Genomic DNA, 18,004 nt, shown 5'->3' with positions numbered 1-18,004 from the left:
GAAGACAGACCTGGGGGTCTTTGTTAGACCCCCGGCTGTCATGGAAACCCGACGGGGACCCGCGATTTGTTTGCGGGGGCGCCGATCGGGTGACAGAGGGAGTTCCCCCTTCTGTCAAACACATTAAATGGCGCTGCCACTATTGACAGCGGCATTTAATGGGTTAAACTGCCGGAATCGGCGCGCGCTTCGATTCCGGCAGTTGCAGCAGGAGCCAGGCTGTGTATAATAGCCGTGCTCCTGCCGCTGATCGCGTGGGTAAACTGTCAGTACCCGCGCGATCACAGGACGGATATATCCGTCCTCCTGCGCGAACTAGCAGCTGCTGAGGACGGATATATCCGTCCTTCGGCGTTAAGGGGTTAAAGCACCATAGTTTTGTTGATAGACATGTGTGGAATAATTTTGTTAAATATATGAATTTGTTTTATGAATAAGTTCCTGACGTTTACGTTAACTGTATGCTGGGACGGATGTCAGTAGCAACTATCAGCATAGACTTTAATGGTGTCCATTAAACGGATATGTCGTGAACTGGGGTCATGAGAGTTTATAATGTATCCGTTAAATGGATACCATCATAGTCTATGTCTGATGGATGACACTATTAGGAATCCGTTTAACGAATCTGACACCCATAGACTATAATAGTATTTTTCTAATGGATAATTCTTGAAATGCTAATAAAAAGGCCATTATGTACCCGTTAAACGTGTGTAATGTACGCCATACAGTGGCATAAGTCACCCATAGGCTGCCTTGTTAAAAAAAACGTATACCGCATATTTTTGCAGGATCCGCTGAGATGGAAAATTGTAGTCTTCCAAAAGCCATAACTTTTTTATTTTTCTATCTATACAGCCATTGAGGGCTTGATTTTTAGTTGTAATACTAGGAAACGGGAAAAAATTATTTGTGGGTTTGAATGGGAAAAAAAACGGTGATTACGCCTTTGTTTTTTGGGCTTCGTTTTTACGGCGTTCACCATGTAATTAAAACAAAATGTTAATTTTATTCTGCGGGTCAATGCGATTATTTACAATAAATAAAAACGAATTGTTAAAATAAAAATTATTTTCTGTCGCCACATTCCGAGAGCTAGAACTTTTTAATTTTTTCGTCAATTGAGCGGTATAAGGGCTTATTTCTTGTGGGACGAGCTTTATTTTTAATGGTACCATTTTGGGGAATATGCAACTTTTTGATCACTTTTTCTTCCTTTTTTTGTGGGAGATGAGGTGAATAAAAAAATAGCGCATCTGGCGAATGATTTTATTTTTATGGCGTTCATCAGGCGTGTTAAATAAGGTTATATTGTAATTGTTCAGACGTTTATGGACACGGCAATACCAATTATGTGTATTACTTTTTTTTTTATACTGCTTTAAGTGGAAATTTTAAAAAGGTATTTTTTTAACTTTCAAAAAAAAAAATCGACACAATTTTTTTTATTTTACTCTTTTTTTTAATAGTTTCCCTAGGGACTTGAACCAGCAATCGTTGTATTGCTTGCCGTATATACTGCAATACTAATGTTGCAGGGTCGCAGGGGGCTGATGAGCTTTCAGAGGGGTGTTGCTCTCTTTCTAACACCTTAGATGCCGCGGTCGCTATTGACCGCGGCATCTGATGGTTTAAACAAGAGGGAGTGGGTTCTTGCTCGTTACAGTGAAGTGTCAGCTGTAACACGCAACCGAAACCCGCGTTGTATGGAGCAGGCTCAACCCGTGAGCCTGCTCCATACTTCCGCCATCTGGTTATTACACAAGTATACGACATACGTCGGAAGCAGCTAATATACATGTACGGAATTTCGTTAATATAAATACACATAAATGTATGGGATAGCTTTGTTAATAAACACATAAAATAATTTTAATATACATTGTGAGACAATGACAGGACATGTCCTATTTTTTCACGCATCCCTCCATAGACTCTAGTCTATGGGGGATGAGTGATATTGCGTCCTGCAGCGCAGAGCACGGATGCACCTCGAACGTGAAAAACTGCAGTTTTTCACGTCAGAAATGCTCAACGCCCGTGTGAATCTAGCCTTAGGCTGAGTGTGTCTGGGGCAGATCACTGCTGACTTGTCTACAAGGAACCTGTGAGTAACAACTGACACTGCGGTGTCTCCAGTGCCATTAAGAGTGGCCCTGGTACACTTCGGATTGTTTGCTTGGTTATTTACAGCTCAGACAAGCAGGATTTATTTTCGGTCTTGCCTAAAATGTAAAGGCTGTTTCCTTTCTTGATGCTAAAATAAACACAGGTAAGCCCTGTTTTTAGACGTTATCTGTTGTGTCGCTGTCTCTATCTGTACTGAGTTGGCTGTGCCTACCTCTCTTGATGCTAATCTCCCCCAACATGTGTGAAGTTTCAATGATATACACATATGGAATAAATTTAATATTCATGTATGAAGTTTTGTAGATATACACCGTAGTGGACAGTTTTGTTAATACACTTGAATAGAATAGTTTTGCTAACTCCTTTCTGACATTCAAGGTATGAACACGGCAGAAGTCGGGGTGGGGGAGTATGGAGCGGGCTCACAGGCAGTCGGTTATATGTTACAGCTGAAACTTCAGTACAACGAGCAGGTTCCCGCCCTTACATGCAGTTGTAAATAGCAACGGTGGTATCTACGCCATTAGAAACATGGAGGTTACCACCTCTGACATCCCATTGCCCACCCCACGTGATGCGATAGTGGAGTGCCAATGCTTGTCATCTCTGTGCTCCTAATAAGCCCTGGCAGAGGCAAAAAATATGATATACTGCAATACCTTTAATAATAAAAAAGTTAAATACAGTTAAATAAAGTTTTATATATATACAGGGTGGGCCATTTATATGGATGCACCTGAATAAAATGGGAATGGTTGGTGATATTAACTTCCTGTTTGTGGCACATTAGTATATGGGAGGGGGGAAACTTTTCAAGCTGGGTGTTGACCATGGTGGCCATTTTGAAGTCGGCCATTTTGTATCCAACGTTAGTTTTTTGAATGGGAAGAGGGTCATGTGACACATCAAACTTATCGAGAATTTCACAAGAAAAACAATGGTGTTCTCTTTGTTTACAGCCATTGACATGTCGCAGAGGTTAACACGTGAGGAGCGGATAGAAATTGTGTTGATTTCTGGTGAACGCAGTACCCGGGTCATTGCAGCAGATTTCAATGCAAGACACCCTACGAGACCACCCATCCCCATGCTACAGTTTGCAAACTGCTTGCCAAGTTTCGTGAAACTGGTTCAGTGTTGGATTTGCCCAAATGTGGACGCATGAAAACTGTCACTAATGAAGAAACATCAGTGGCTGTCCTAGCTTTATTCAGCAAGAGCCCACAGCGTAGCACTCGCCGCATGTCACTGGAGAGTGGCATCAGTCGAACATCCCTTCGGCGGATATTAGCTACTCACAAATGGCAGCCTTACATACTCCAGCTGCTGCAGCATCTCAACGAGGATGACCCAGAACGGCGCACTGAATTTGCAGAATGGGCAAAACAAAAATTGGAACAGGACCCTCAGTTTACACAGAACATTTTGTTCAGTGATGAGGCAAACTTTTATGTGAATGGTGAAGTTAACAAACAAAACCACCGCTATTGGTCTGACACTAACCCACATTGGATAGATCCCTCCAAGACTGTTGGAACACAAAAATTGATGGTATGGTGTGGTATATGGGGTACAAAGATAGTGGGGCCATTCTTCATCAATGGAAACCTCAAGGCCACGGGATATCTAAAATTGCTACATGATGATGTGTTTCCCTCTTTATGCACTGAAGCTGGCACGTTCCCTGAGTTTTTCCAGCAAGATGGTGCACCACCACATTATGGGTGTCAGATCCGAGCATTCCTAGATGAACAGTTTCCTGGAAAGTGGATTGGTCGTCGTGGGCCAGTTGAATGGCCCCCTAGGTCTCCCGATCTGACCCCCTTAGACTTTTATCTTTGGGGTCATCTGAAGGCAATTGTCTATGCTGTGAAGATACGAGATGTGCAGCAACTGAAACTACGGATACTGGAAGCCTGTGCTAGCATTTCTTCTGCGGTGTTGCTATCAGTGTGTGAAGAGTGGGAGAAGAGGGTTGCATTAACAATCCAACACAATAGGCAGCACTTTGAACACATTTTATAAGTGGTCAGAAACTTGTAAATAACTCATGAAAGAATAAAGTAACGTTAAAACCAAGCACACCATTGTTTTTCTTGTGAAATTCTCGATAAGTTTGATGTGTCACATGACCCTCTTCCCATTGAAAAAACTAAAGTTGGATACAAAATGTCCGACTTCAAAATGGCCGCCATGGTCAACACCCAGCTTGAAAAGTTTCCCCCCTCCAATATACTAATGTGCCACAAACAGGAAATTAATATCACCAACCATTCCCATTTTATTTAGGTGTATCCATATAAATGGCCCACCCTGTATATATATATATATATACAGTGAAGGAAATAAGTATTTGATCCCTTGCTGATTTTGTAAGTTTGCCCACTGTCAAAGACATGAACAGTCTAGAATTTTTAGGCTAGGTTAATTTTACCAGTGAGAGATAGATTATATATAAAAAAAAACTGAAAATCACATAGTCAAAATTATATATATTTATTTGCATTGTGCACAGAGAAATAAGTATTTGATCCCCTACCAACCATTAAGAGTTCAGCGTCCTCCAGACCAGTTACACGCTCCAAATCAACTTGGTGCCTGCATTAAAGACATCTGTCTTAAATGGTCACCTGTATAAAAGACTCCTGTCCACAGACTCAATTAATCAGTCTGACTCTAACCTCTATAACATGGGCAAGACCAAAGTGCTTTCTAAGGATGTCAGGGACAAGATCATAGACCTGCACAAGGCTGGAATGGGCTACAAAACCATAAGTAAGACGCTGGGTGAGAAGGAGACAACTGTTGGTGCAATAGTAAGAAAATGGAAGACATACAAAATGACTGTCAATCGACATCGATCTGGGGCTCCATGCAAAATCTCACCTCGTGGGGTATCCTTGATCCTGAGGAAGGTGAGAGCTCAGCCGAAAACTACACGGGGGGAACTTGTTAATGATCTCAAGGCAGCTGGGACCACAGTCACCAAGAAAACCATTGGTAACACATTACGCCGTAATGGATTAAAATCCTGCAGTGCCCGCAAGGTCCCCCTGCTCAAGAAGGCACATGTACAGGCCTGTCTGAAGTTTGCAAATGAACATCTGGATGATTCTGAGAGTGATTGGGAGAAGGTGCTGTGGTCAGATGAGACTAAAATTGAGCTCTTTGGCATTAACTCAACGCGCCGTGTTTGGAGGAAGAGAAATGCTGCCTATGACCCAAAGAACACCGTCCCCACTGTCAAGCATAGAGGTGGAAACATTATGTTTTGGGGGTGTTTCTCTGCTAAGGGCACAGGACTACTTCAACGCATCAATGGGAGAATGGATGGAGCCATGTACCGTCAAATTCTGAGTGACAACCTCCTTCCCTCCACCAGGACATTAAAAATTGCTCGTGGCTGGGTCTTCCAGCACGACAATGACCCGAAACATACAGCCAAGGCAACAAAGGAGTGGCTCAAAAAGAAGCACATTAAGGTCATGGAGTGGCCTAGCCAGTCTCCAGACCTTAATCCCATCGAAAACTTATGGAGGGAGCTGAAGATCCGAGTTGCCAAGCGACAGCCTCGAAATCTTAATGATTTACAGATGATCTGCAAAGAGGAGTGGGTCAAAATTCCATCTAACATGTGTGCAAACCTCATCATCAACTACAAAAAACGTCTGACTGCTGTGCTTGCCAACAAGGGTTTTGCCACCAAGTATTAAGTCTTGTTTGCGAAAGGGATCAAATACTTATTTCTCTGTGCACAATGCAAATAAATATATATAATTTTGACTATGTGATTTTCAGTTTTTTTTAAAATATAATCTATCTCTCACTGGTAAAATTAACCTAGCCTAAAAATTCTAGACTGTTCATGTCTTTGACAGTGGGCAAACTTACAAAATCAGCAAGGGATCAAATACTCATTTCCTTCACTGTATATATATATATATATTTATACATACAGTCCAAATACAAATGAACACAGCACTCCACGAATCCAGAAGATCAGGCCATGTTCTCGTCATCGGGGGATTTCTCTCTCTCTCTCTCTATATATATATATATATATATATATATATATATATATATATATATATATATGGCCCAGTTCACATGGCGATTATTACACGCCCTTTCCGCCATTTTCTGTGTGCTCTCGGAGTGGCTACATTTACATATTATGTAACCATTGGCATGTGTGCAACCTCCTCTAAGCAATATTTTTTTCTAAAAGATTCTACATAATTCTATGAGAAAGAACCTCAGGCTGTGGGCATTGTAATATGGATCTGTACCAAACCAAAGCTGGTTGGCTGGATATAATTTAGATGTTAATCAATATAAACTCCAAAAGCAGTTTTCTTAAAGGCTAGGTGATGTTTGAACCAACATCTTCCCATAATTACCAAGTGAGCTACTCCATAAGTATATGAACCATACCGAAAAAAAATGGAGCATATAGCCATGTGTATATAAGATTTGTAACAAATGTATTAAACTAATAAGACAAACACTGTGTTAAAACATAAAAAGACAAGGCAGATACTTAAGAGTATCAGTAAACAGCCTTACCCATAGCAGCAAAGAAAATGAAAGAGGCTCGCTCTCCCACAGTAACCCCAACACACGTTTTGCTATGAGCGCTTCCTCAGGGGGTGTGAAAGCACCTGATGAAGCACTCAAAGCGAAACACGCATTGGGGTACCTGTGGGAGAGCAAGCCTCTTTCATTTTCTTTGCTGTTGTGGGTAAGGCTGTTTTCTGATACTCTTATGCACTGATACTTGTTCTTCTCCCTCTTTACCAGTCAGAAATGTTTACATGGGATTAGAATTCATTAGCACTGAGACCCATTCAGGTCACAAATAGATTTTGTGGAAACCAATAACAGCCTTTCTATTTTATACATACTATCCAGCATTTTTTGGTCTCGCTCCATTATACCACAATTTTGTACTAGAGCCTTGTCTTTTTATGTTCTTAATACATTGTTTCACTTATTTGTTTAATAAATTTGTTACAAATCTTATATACATATGGCTATATGCTCCATTTTTTTCGGTATGGTTCATAATTTAGATGTTGTCTTCAGATCATACTGCGACTTTCTGCTGGGAGAGTAGCAGAAAGAATTGTGTCAACCACAGTCTGGCCACTGAATGTTCACATGAGTTCAGCAGATCAGAAACTGTTACTAGAATCAGCTGTTTCTTGCAAGCGCATATGAAAGCTTCGTACAATACTTTCGTCTGCGCACCAGGAAACTAGTGCAGTCACAGTGCATTATAACAGGATGCAGATGGACTGGTCGCATCACATGCCCCTCTATCAGTGGCCATTATAAAAATGAGAGTAGAGGGGCTGATTGAGGACGAGAACGGGATAACCGAGGGTGGCGCTTCAAGATAAAATAAAAAAGGGTAGAACTTCTAAACACAGTGGTCCACATTTAGTAATGTTAATAGTTGGAAAGCATAAACTTAGAACAGGTAGGCAGTAGTAGTGCATGCTGCATGATAATTTTGGTGCATCTTGCAAGACTTGTCAGACACTTTTCTATTCCTTATACCACTTTTGATTTGGCTTTTTTTCACCAGTATTGTTGTGCATTTTTGGCACACATTGGTGCATTTTTAGCCACAACTCTTTCTCACTAAACCATGCCCACTTTTCGTACTAATTTTTTAAAATGTCCAGTGAGGTGCAATCATTAATATTGTGTCATACTATGCCAATTGGTGCCAAAACTTGGTAATTTTTATGACATTTTCTGGTCCCAAACACAGTAGTAAACCTGTTCCAGTATATTAGTACTGTAAGTGCCATGTATCCCACTCATCCACTGTTTAAATGGCCAACATTTACTAATGCTATCTAATAGTTAGACAGTGTAAACTGGATGGCCGAATCGATCGAGGCGGAGATGAAACTTATTTTGGAAGATTTGCTTATCTCAAACTGTTGAATACCGGTAAAGTCAATGGAAAAAGATGGATAGCATTTCCAATACACTGTACATGAATGTGTATTTTATTATAAGGGGGAATGTAAAAAAAAGCCTAAGGCTCTGTTCACATCTGCGTTGGGGTCACGTTCTGATGTTCCGTCTGAGGTTTCTGTCAGAACGGGACCCTGAGCAGACACAAACTGACAATGACGGAAACCATTTATTTCAATGGTGACGGAGCCGATGCCCGTAGTTTCCATTTGCCTCTTTTGTGCACCGAAACCGTCGTTTTGCCAGAAGCAATAGCATAGTCATAAAAGAGACAAACAGAAACCAGGGGCACCGGCTCCGTCACCATTGTGCTTGCTCAGGGTCCCGTTCTGACAGAAACCTCCGACGGAACGTCAGAACGGGACTGAAACGCAGATGTGAAATAAAACAAGCTACCTAAACTTAGATATTTAATAACCTTCATAAATAAACCAAAAACCAAATTCTGCCTTTGTCAAAACACTGCAAAGTTCTTCCTTAATCGAACATACGGATTATAATGCTTACATTTATAACTGGTATAACTATTTTTTATGTTTTAGGAAATGCATTAAAGCTATTGAAAAAAAATATAATTCTGCTCATTATGTGTACAGATTTTTTTTCTTACCGATTATTTTATCAATTATTTATTAATACCATTTTGCTGTCCAACTAGGGGTCTTTACTTTGAAATTTAACTTTTTTTAATATAACACATTAAAAAACCTATGTATTCCAATGCATTACAGCCTATGTTAGGGCATAACTTAGGTACGACCTGACAAAGAGTTTCTCAGGCCAACCTAAGTAAACAATGATCGGGGACAGAGAGGGGCCCCTCCCTTTGTAGATTAATAGTACTCACAATGGTTAAATGGCTAGGATCAGAGTTTTCTCTGATCCCAAATTTTGCCACTGGTAGCCATCACAGCTCCATAAAAGTATGCCACTGGGAGAAACTACTTTGGACTAAAACACAAGACATTTATGGATGTTCCAACACGGATCATTATTATTTATGTGTTTGTACAGTGCTGTATGTATCCTATATATTTTATTACCAACAATCTCAATTCTAATACTGTCATTTCTATCTAACAACTGCAAATTGATAACATGAACACACCAGTAGTTTTCGCCTTGTTACAAAATAAAATAAGAAAAAGTCAGCCCTTTGTTTAGCTAATGTTGAATGCATAGTAAATAAACTCTGCACATGCTGATGCATTAAGTATGCCCAGTTAATGTTTCCCATGGGTGCAATAGCCTTTGCTAAATCTGTACAGTATCTATTATGTGACTCACAATATGCTCCTTCTTTATGGTACATTTTTATTAGATTTTTATTACTGGAACACTAGTGAACTAGCATTATGCTATTGTAAGCACATTCTTGATCTGTCTGTTAAAATGTAGAAACATTAAAGTTACAGTGCTTTGCAAAAGTATTCACCCCTCTTGGTGCTTTTCCTGTTTTGTTGTATTACAACACGTGATTAAATGGATTTTAAATTTGATTTTATGTAATGAATCTTAGAAAAAAAAAAGTCCAAATTGTTACAGTGGAATGAAAAGAAAGAAACCTTGTTTAAGGTCCCAGTCAAATTAATTAACTTTAGAAGTTACATAATAAGTTGAATAAGGTCCCCCTGTGTGCAAAGTGTCAAATGATCGGTCACATGATGTCAGTATAAATACACCTGTTCTGAAAGACCCCGGAGTCTGCAACACCACTAAGCAACATGAAGACCAAGGAGCTCTCCAAACACGTCAGAGACAAAGTTGTGGAGAAGTACAGATCAAAGTTGGGTTACAAAAGAAAACATATCCCAAACGTTTAAAAATTACATGGAACACCATTGTAACAAGATAAAAAATATGGCACAACTGGAAACCAGAGAAGAAAAGGCAGCCCCACAAAATTCACAGACTGGGCAAGGACGGCATTAATCAGAAATTCAACAAAGTCACCAACTATAACACTGAAGAAGCCCCAGAGATCCACAGGAGAAGTATCTGCCCATAGGAAAGTGTAAGCGTTACACTCCACAGTGGGGGAATGAATACTTATGCCTATCAAAGTGCTTAGTTTTAGGCCCTTTTCAGATGACAGGGAAACTTGGCCATGTGAAGTTTTATTAAATCAATGCATCTCTATCAGGTTTTTTTTTTACGTCCCGTGTGAACGGCCCAGGAAAAAATAGGACATGTCCTATTTTGTCCCGGATCCCTCAATAGACTTAAGTCTATGAAGAACCGAAGAACCTGTGAAAACGGTTCCCGCATGGGTGCAAATCAGCCATGAAAAACACCTGGTCATTTGAATAAAGCCTCAATTAATGTTTGTGTCATAGTAAAACATATTTTGAACCTTCAAAGTGGTAGGAATTTTGTATAAATCAGAGGGTACAAACCCCCAAAAATCAATTTTAATGCACGATTGTAATGGAACAAAACAGGAAAAATACCAAGACGGTGAATACTTTTGCAATGTATTGTACTCATAATTTCAGTAATAATTATATTGTTGGGATTTGTTGTCTATTTTGATACAACATGCATCAGTCTTACCAATTAGTTTCCTTGCTTACGCTAAGGTTATACAGTAGATATACAGGACTAAATTTGAGTCTAGTCACCTGATCTGTAAATCGCTGAATGAAAAAAAGGAAACTTTAAGTAAAACTTCACTTTTATAAGGAATGCATTATACATAATAGATACATGGAACTTGGCTAGATATATTATTTCATGAGGGATAGATATGATTGTAAACATTCTCAATAGAGTATCAAGTGCAAACTTTTCATTACACGCATGTGGGCAGCCAGATTATTCCATTATACCTGTGTTGGGGGAACAAGGTTTGGAATGTTGGACTACCATGCATGATCTTTTGTTGAACCTGGAGATAAGCACCTTCAAAGGTATTTGGCGGCTGCTCATCTCATTCTACCTATGCCAATAAACATGCATGTTCTACCACCAGAAATTCCCTTATCTTGCCGCTAAGAAGAGCTAGAGAGAAAAGGGTATTGGAGGCCCCTGGGCAACTATAGGGGGTACTAAGGTAACAGTCACAACAGTGCCCCGATGCCTGAGGGGGCATAAATGCTTCCCTACCATGTAAGATGACACCAGCATTATTAATTCCACATGGTAGGTGGGTTGCACTGTTAGGCTGGGTTCACACGACTTATTTTCAGACGTAAACGAGGCGTATTTACGTCTGAAAATAGGGCTCCAATACGTCGGCAAACATCTGCCCATTCATTTGAATGGGTTTGCCAACGTACTGTGCAGACGACCTGTCATTTACGCGTCGTCGTTTGACAGCTGTTAAACGACGACACGTAAATTGACTGCCTCGGCAAAGAAGTGCAGGACACTTCTTTGCAACGTAATTTGAGCCGTTCTTCATTGAAGTCAATGAAGAGCAGCTCAAGATTTACGAGCGTCACAAACGCCTCGCATAATGCGAGGAGGAGCTTTTACGTCTGAAACGACGCAGCTGTTTTCTCCTGAATACAGTCTGTCTTTTCAGACGTAAAAGGCACTTCTCGTGTGCACATACCCTTATAGATATTGCATTGGTGCTCAGAAAATCAGTAACATCTCTGGCAATGCCCTTTTTGTCCTCACTGTAACCAGGCCTTTCTACTCCAGCCCCTTGGGTAACAACCAAGAGATCTAAAATGTGACAACCATGCCTCAGAGCCATAAAAGGGTTAAAAAATATTGTCACTTCCCTTTCCTTTTAAACCAAAATATAACTCTATTCTCTTCTGAAGACTGACGCATTTGGCAATGATAAATAAATGAATATGATAAATAGATTTTGAGCCTATTTCAGACAACGGTAAAATTGCCATATTTTGGGGTTCATATTGCAACTATAACACACAGACCCTACACAATTCTACCTAAACAGTTCCTACCTTCAGAGAACCCTGATATTTCTGTTTTTAGCGTTGAAACATCTGCTACATCCAACACTACCTAGTAATGCTTTAATTTTAATGGTCGTCTTATCCAAGTTGTGTATAATTATGGCAGAAAAGACTAAACAAATATTTTGGAAACTTAGCTAACAACTCCTTTTGCTACTTAAAATACTGTGTGATGTGTGTGAATGAACATAGTTGTACAAGTTTTCACTAAAATGTCAAACAATATCAGGCATGGTTTACAGCTAATCTGTCCTCATAACATGCGGCCCTAAATAATGGCAGAATATTTTATACAGGTCTTCTATACTATTATCCCATACTGTAAAAAAAAGTATACAGTGGCCTCAGGAGTCTGCTGTATTCATGAGGGGAGCACTCACCCCGTCTCACCCTGTCTCCTCCTGCCCCCAAGATACCATACTGTATTTTGGTGATAGATTTCCTTTTAAATACATGTACAACCTGGCTTTTAACAGGACCTACTCCGATAAAAACGAAACTGTTGGAAATATTTTTATTTTTTTGGGGGTTTCGTTTGGGTTTAGATGTGATATTTTATTGTAAGTTATGAATAGAATGAATAATAGGAAGTGACTGAAATGTACAAATTTAACAAGTGGGATCTAAAGAACAAAGTATTTCAGCTATCCGTGAAATACTTTTTATTTAGCTTAAAACGCCATTAAACCCAATTAGTATTGTCATCCTCTGCATTTAGTCATATTGTTTGATCCAGCAGCTCAACAAGCAGTAGCTGTAGTTACGTTTATTAAGCTGCAATGATTATAGAGAAAGCAGTAGTACTTTCAGCGATCATTGTCCAAAGGTTATAACTCATAGATGGAAACAAATACAAATTATTATAACTAAGAAGAATTAAATCAGACTATTGTTAATCATAACTATATATATATATATATATATATATATATATATATATATATTAGCGTTTGTAGTCGACTATGCTATTGATTCCGCCAAAAAATCGGAAACCTTACGGAACAGACACAAATGCAAACCATTAGCAACGGAAGCATTACCACTGAAATCAATGGTACTGCAAACCGAAAGCTATGGTTTCCGTTTGGTTTCCGTTCATGGGTTCCCCTGACTGAAAGGTCTGACAGAACCCATGAACGGAACCCCGACGCAGATGTGAACGAAGCCTTAGTGATTCATGTCGTCATAACATATTGTGTTTATGCCATCACATATTATGACATGGAAGTGTCATCTAATAATTATACATTGCTTATATTTACACTCTTCCTGCTGATAATTTACCAGTGGCATAGTATTATTTGCTACAGTAGTTATCTCAAAAGTCTCCTGGTGACAGAAAGTGACACATATTGAATGATTATCACACCTGTATAATCAGACAATGAGGTTTTAGTCTGTTTTGTTAATAAGTAGAATTTACCAAATGCATTAAAGGGAACTTGTCATGTTGAAAATGCATACAAATCTGCGGGCAGTCTGTGATAGCTCAGGAGAAGCTGATCAGATTAATATATTTTTGAAGCAAAAACATGCAGTATAACTTGTAATGTATTATTTTGAACCTCTGCTCATTCTGGGCTTAGGAGTCCAGTGGGCGGTCCTAATCACTGATTGACAGCTATCTCTGTATTCACACTCATACAGGGAAGGCTGTCAATCACTGTGTAGGACCACCCACTGGACTCCTAAGCCCAGAATGAGCAGAGGTTTAAATTAATATGTTACAAGTTATACTGAATGTTTTGCTATAAACATATACATCAACCTGTTCACCTACTCCTGCTCTATAAAATGATGGCCACAGACAGAACTGCCTTTTTAACGTGACAGTTTTCATTTATTCAAATCATTATTTGAATGATACTGTACAAGGCAGGAAAAACCGCTGCATAGGGGTCTGACGTTTCTTCCTACTAAATACTACATATCTAAATCCTAAATATAATCTTTTAGACCTCATACACATGACCCTATGCAAAGGGGTCAGTAGGACAGTATTACTAAGGACAATATTGCGGGGCTTCATAGCTCTTGATGGGGTGCCATATTTCAGACCTAGTTCGCCCTAGAAATTCTGAAATCGGTACTTACAGTGGAAAACGCAGATTTATATAAGCATCCAATGGAGCATGCTGCAATTTTTTTTGTGGGACGACTTGTAGTTTTTATCGGTACAATTTTGGAGTAGATGTGACTTTTTGATCACTTTTTATAAAATTTTATTTTAAGGCTCGATTCAAAGAAAACAGCAATTTTTTTATTTTATTTTTTGTTTTTTTTTTTACATTCACCGTGCGAGTTAAATGATGTAATAAGCTTATAGTTGGGGTCGTTACGGTTGCGGTGATACCAAATGTGTGTGACTTTTTAACTTTATTTTGTTTTTTAATAATAAAGCAGTTTGTAAGGGAAAAAGTGGGGTTTTCATTTAATTTTCACTTTTTTTTTTCTCCACTTTTTATTAAACTTTTTTTTTACTTTTTTACTAGTCCCACTAGGGGACTTCACTATGCGATTATCTGATCACATTTATAATACACTGCAATACTTCTGTAATGCAGTGTATTATGCCTGTGCGTGTAAAACGGACAGGCATCTGCTAGGTTATGCCAGAGACATGACCTAGCAGGCATACACTACAGGCAGACCTGGGGGCCTTTATTAGGCCCCCGGCTGCCATCGGAGACACAGACACTCGGCGATCTTATCGCCAGTTGTTGGTGGGATGAGAGGGACATTTAACGGCTCCCTGCACTGTTTATTTATTCCGATGCAGCGCCGCAAAAAGGCTATTGCATCAGAATAAAGCCCGTTAGTAGCCGCCATAAAAACGCTATGTGGCAGTCACTAATGGGTTTGATGCTTAATTTGAAAAATAACACCACCATTGAAATTTGTGTGTAAAGTATATATATAATGCATTCAGAAAGCAGTCGGACGCTTTAAATTTTTTCACATTTTGTTATGTTGAGACCTTGTGCCAAAATAAAAAAGTTTTACCCCATCATTCTGTACTCAGTACCCCATAATGACAAAGTGAAAACAGAATGCTATTAATCTTTGCTAATTTAATGAAAAGGAAAGACTAAAATATTGCATTGACATAAGTATTAAGACCCTTTACTCAGTACTTAGTTGAAGCACCTTTGGCAGCGATAACAGTCTTCAGTCTTCTTGGGTATGATGCCACAAGGTTTCACACCTGGATTTGGGGATTTTCTGACATTCTTCTCTGCAGATCCTCTCAAGCTCTGTCAGGTTGGATGGGGATCGTCAGTGGACAGCCATTTCCAGGTCTCTTCAGAGATGTTCGATTGCGTTCAAGTCAGGGCTCTGGCTGGGCCACTGAAGGACATTCACAGAGTTATCCGTAAGCCACTCCTGTGTTGTCTTGGCTGTGTGCTTAGGGTCATTGTCTTGTTGGAAGGTGAATCTTTTGCCCAGTCTCAGGTCCAGAGCACTCTGGATCAGGTTTTCATTAAGAATATTTCTCTACTATGCTCCATACTATGCTCCATTCTTCTTTCCCTCAACCCTGACCAATTTCCCTGTCCCAGCGGTTGAAAAACACCCCCACAGCATGATGATGCCACCACCATAGGGATGGTATTGGACAGGTAATAAGCAGTGCCTGGTTTCCTCCAGACATGACGCTTAGAATTGAGGCCAAAAAGTTCAATTTTGGTTTCATCAGAGCACAGAATCTTGTTTCTCACAGTTTGAGAGTCCTTTTAGTACTTTTTTGCAAACTCCAAGTGGGCTTTCATGTGTCTTTTACTGAGGAGAGACTTCTTCCTGGCCACTCTGTCATAAAGCCCAGATTGGCGGAGTGCTACAGTGATGGTTGACCTTCTGGAAGTTTCTCCTATCTGCACACAGAATCTTTGGAGCTCAGCCAGAGTGATCATTGACACCTCTCTTACCAAGGCCCTTCTCCCCCAATTACTTAATTTAGTGGGGCGGCCAGCTCTTGGAGGAGTCCTGGTTGTTCCATTTAAGAATTATGGAGTCCAATGTTAACTTGGGAAACTATCAGTGCGGCAGACATTTTTTTGGGTACTTTTCCCCAGACCTGTGCCTCCACACAATCCTGTCTCTGAGCTCTACAGGCAGTTTTTTCCTCCTCATGGCTTGGTTTTTGCTCTGATATGCATTGTCAGCTGTGAGACCTTATATAGACAGGGGTGTGTCTTTCCAAGTCACGTCCAATAAAACGAATTTACCACAGGTGTACTACAATTAAGGTGTAGAAAAATGTTAAATTTTAAATTTTATGTCCATGCAAAGTTTTTCATTTTTTATAAATTTGCAAAAATCTCTAAAATTCTGTTTTCACTTTGTCATTATGTGGTATTAAGTACAGAATGATGGGGATTTTTTATTTTTATTTTAGCACAAGGACTCATCATAACAAAATGGGAAAAAAGTGAAAGGGTCTGAAGACTTTCAAAATGCACTGTATATGCATTGTCAGCCGTGATTGCACAATGTCAGACAGTGTGTCGGAACACATCCCCAACTGGTAACACGCAGTTGTCAATTTATTAATACATTGGAAGCAGGAATAGCAGAGGAATGCAACAATGTAGGGTTCTAAGAAAATATTTTCTAAAATTTCTATTTCATGGCAAATACGTTAATTTACTAAAGCAGACAAGTCAAGATATATATATACATATATATATACATATATATATATATATATATATATATATATATAATTGTATAGATATTAAGCAATGGCACATGACAGAACACATATCATATACATACCTGTAATGTTGAAGAAGACTTTTCTATAGTACCCCAGCTGAGAACCCAGACTTGATCATGTGACTTATCATAATGTAGTTTCACAGGAACAGGATCTGTGTTTACTGCCTAGAAGTATTTAATAAGAATCAAAATAAGCAAATAAATTAAAAATATCTGTTTTATGTAAAATACAAGATTATTTACCCATCAGCAGGGTACGTAATATGGTTCGATAATATTAACCAACAATTGACAGAACTGGATTCCAAATTATAAAGGGCCTCTAGATCATAGATTCTGACATATTTAATATTGTTGGCCTTAAAGAAAGTAATGTTAGGTTTAGTAAGACTAAAACGGGTCTGGTTGTTGACTAAAATATGTACTTTTTTTTATTTTTTATTGCTGAACTAACAGTTATTTAAAGTCTCTAATTTTGGAGATTTGTTCTGAGAACAATCTCAGGGTTTTGCTTTTTATTTTATAGTAGAAGGATTTTTGTTTCTTAAAGTTCAAACAGTAAATCATGTACAGATTGTGAAGGACACTTTAAAGTTTTCACACCTAGAATCTTAATCTTTCATCTAATCAGGCATCCAATTTGCTGCTGTACATCCGGAAAATTGTTCTTCAAAGTTTAGATTGCTGTTTACTACTTTTGATTTTCTCCCTTCCTAGCAGTTAATATTTTTTTGTTTTTGAAGACAATTTTAAGTTGCTTATTCCATTGTGTATTGATGTATTGTCATTTTATTATGTTCTTATATAATTCAGAATATATTGCTATTCTTTTTAAGTTTATCTATTAATGTTTACTATTTTATTAGACATTTTGTGTAAGACAGTACCCTCACATTGTTTCTATCTATCCAAATGATAGGACTCACTTTTTTTGGGCACAGTTAACTACCTCTCACTGCCAATCACTATCAACTACATTGGAAAGGACTGAGAAATAGTACACATTATATACATTAAGGCAACTTGATTTATTGATTTATATAGCAGTTTATCAAGATTTTAGTTTTTTAATTTTCAACAATGTTTCTTAGTGTATTTACATGCATAATAATGTGATCAATTTAGATTGATTTACTAGAAATTGGAGTCACATCATGAATGTTTTGTTGGATCAGACACAATATTGTTCCAGAATATATATTGTAGCGTGTAGCGCTGTTCAGAATTCT

The 18,004-nt window shown here is 38.8% G+C and overlaps 1 protein-coding gene across 2 annotated transcripts in view; it reads right to left on the bottom strand.

The window, feature by feature from the left end:
* The window catches only part of FSTL5 (follistatin like 5), a 645,404-nt gene that overhangs the window by 9,555 nt on the left and 617,845 nt on the right, over nt 1–18,004 (bottom strand). For both annotated transcript variants that reach the window (XM_075860283.1, XM_075860284.1), the window contains one exon: nt 16,833–16,940. In XM_075860283.1, the coding sequence (XP_075716398.1) occupies nt 16,833–16,940 (108 nt within the window). The remainder of the gene's footprint in view (nt 1–16,832; nt 16,941–18,004) is intronic.

This window comes from Rhinoderma darwinii, chromosome 1, assembly GCF_050947455.1.
Source record: "Rhinoderma darwinii isolate aRhiDar2 chromosome 1, aRhiDar2.hap1, whole genome shotgun sequence".
NCBI lineage: Eukaryota > Metazoa > Chordata > Amphibia > Anura > Rhinodermatidae > Rhinoderma > Rhinoderma darwinii.
The sequence above is the reverse complement of the archived record's forward strand: the minus strand, read 5'-3'. Positions and strand labels throughout refer to the sequence as shown.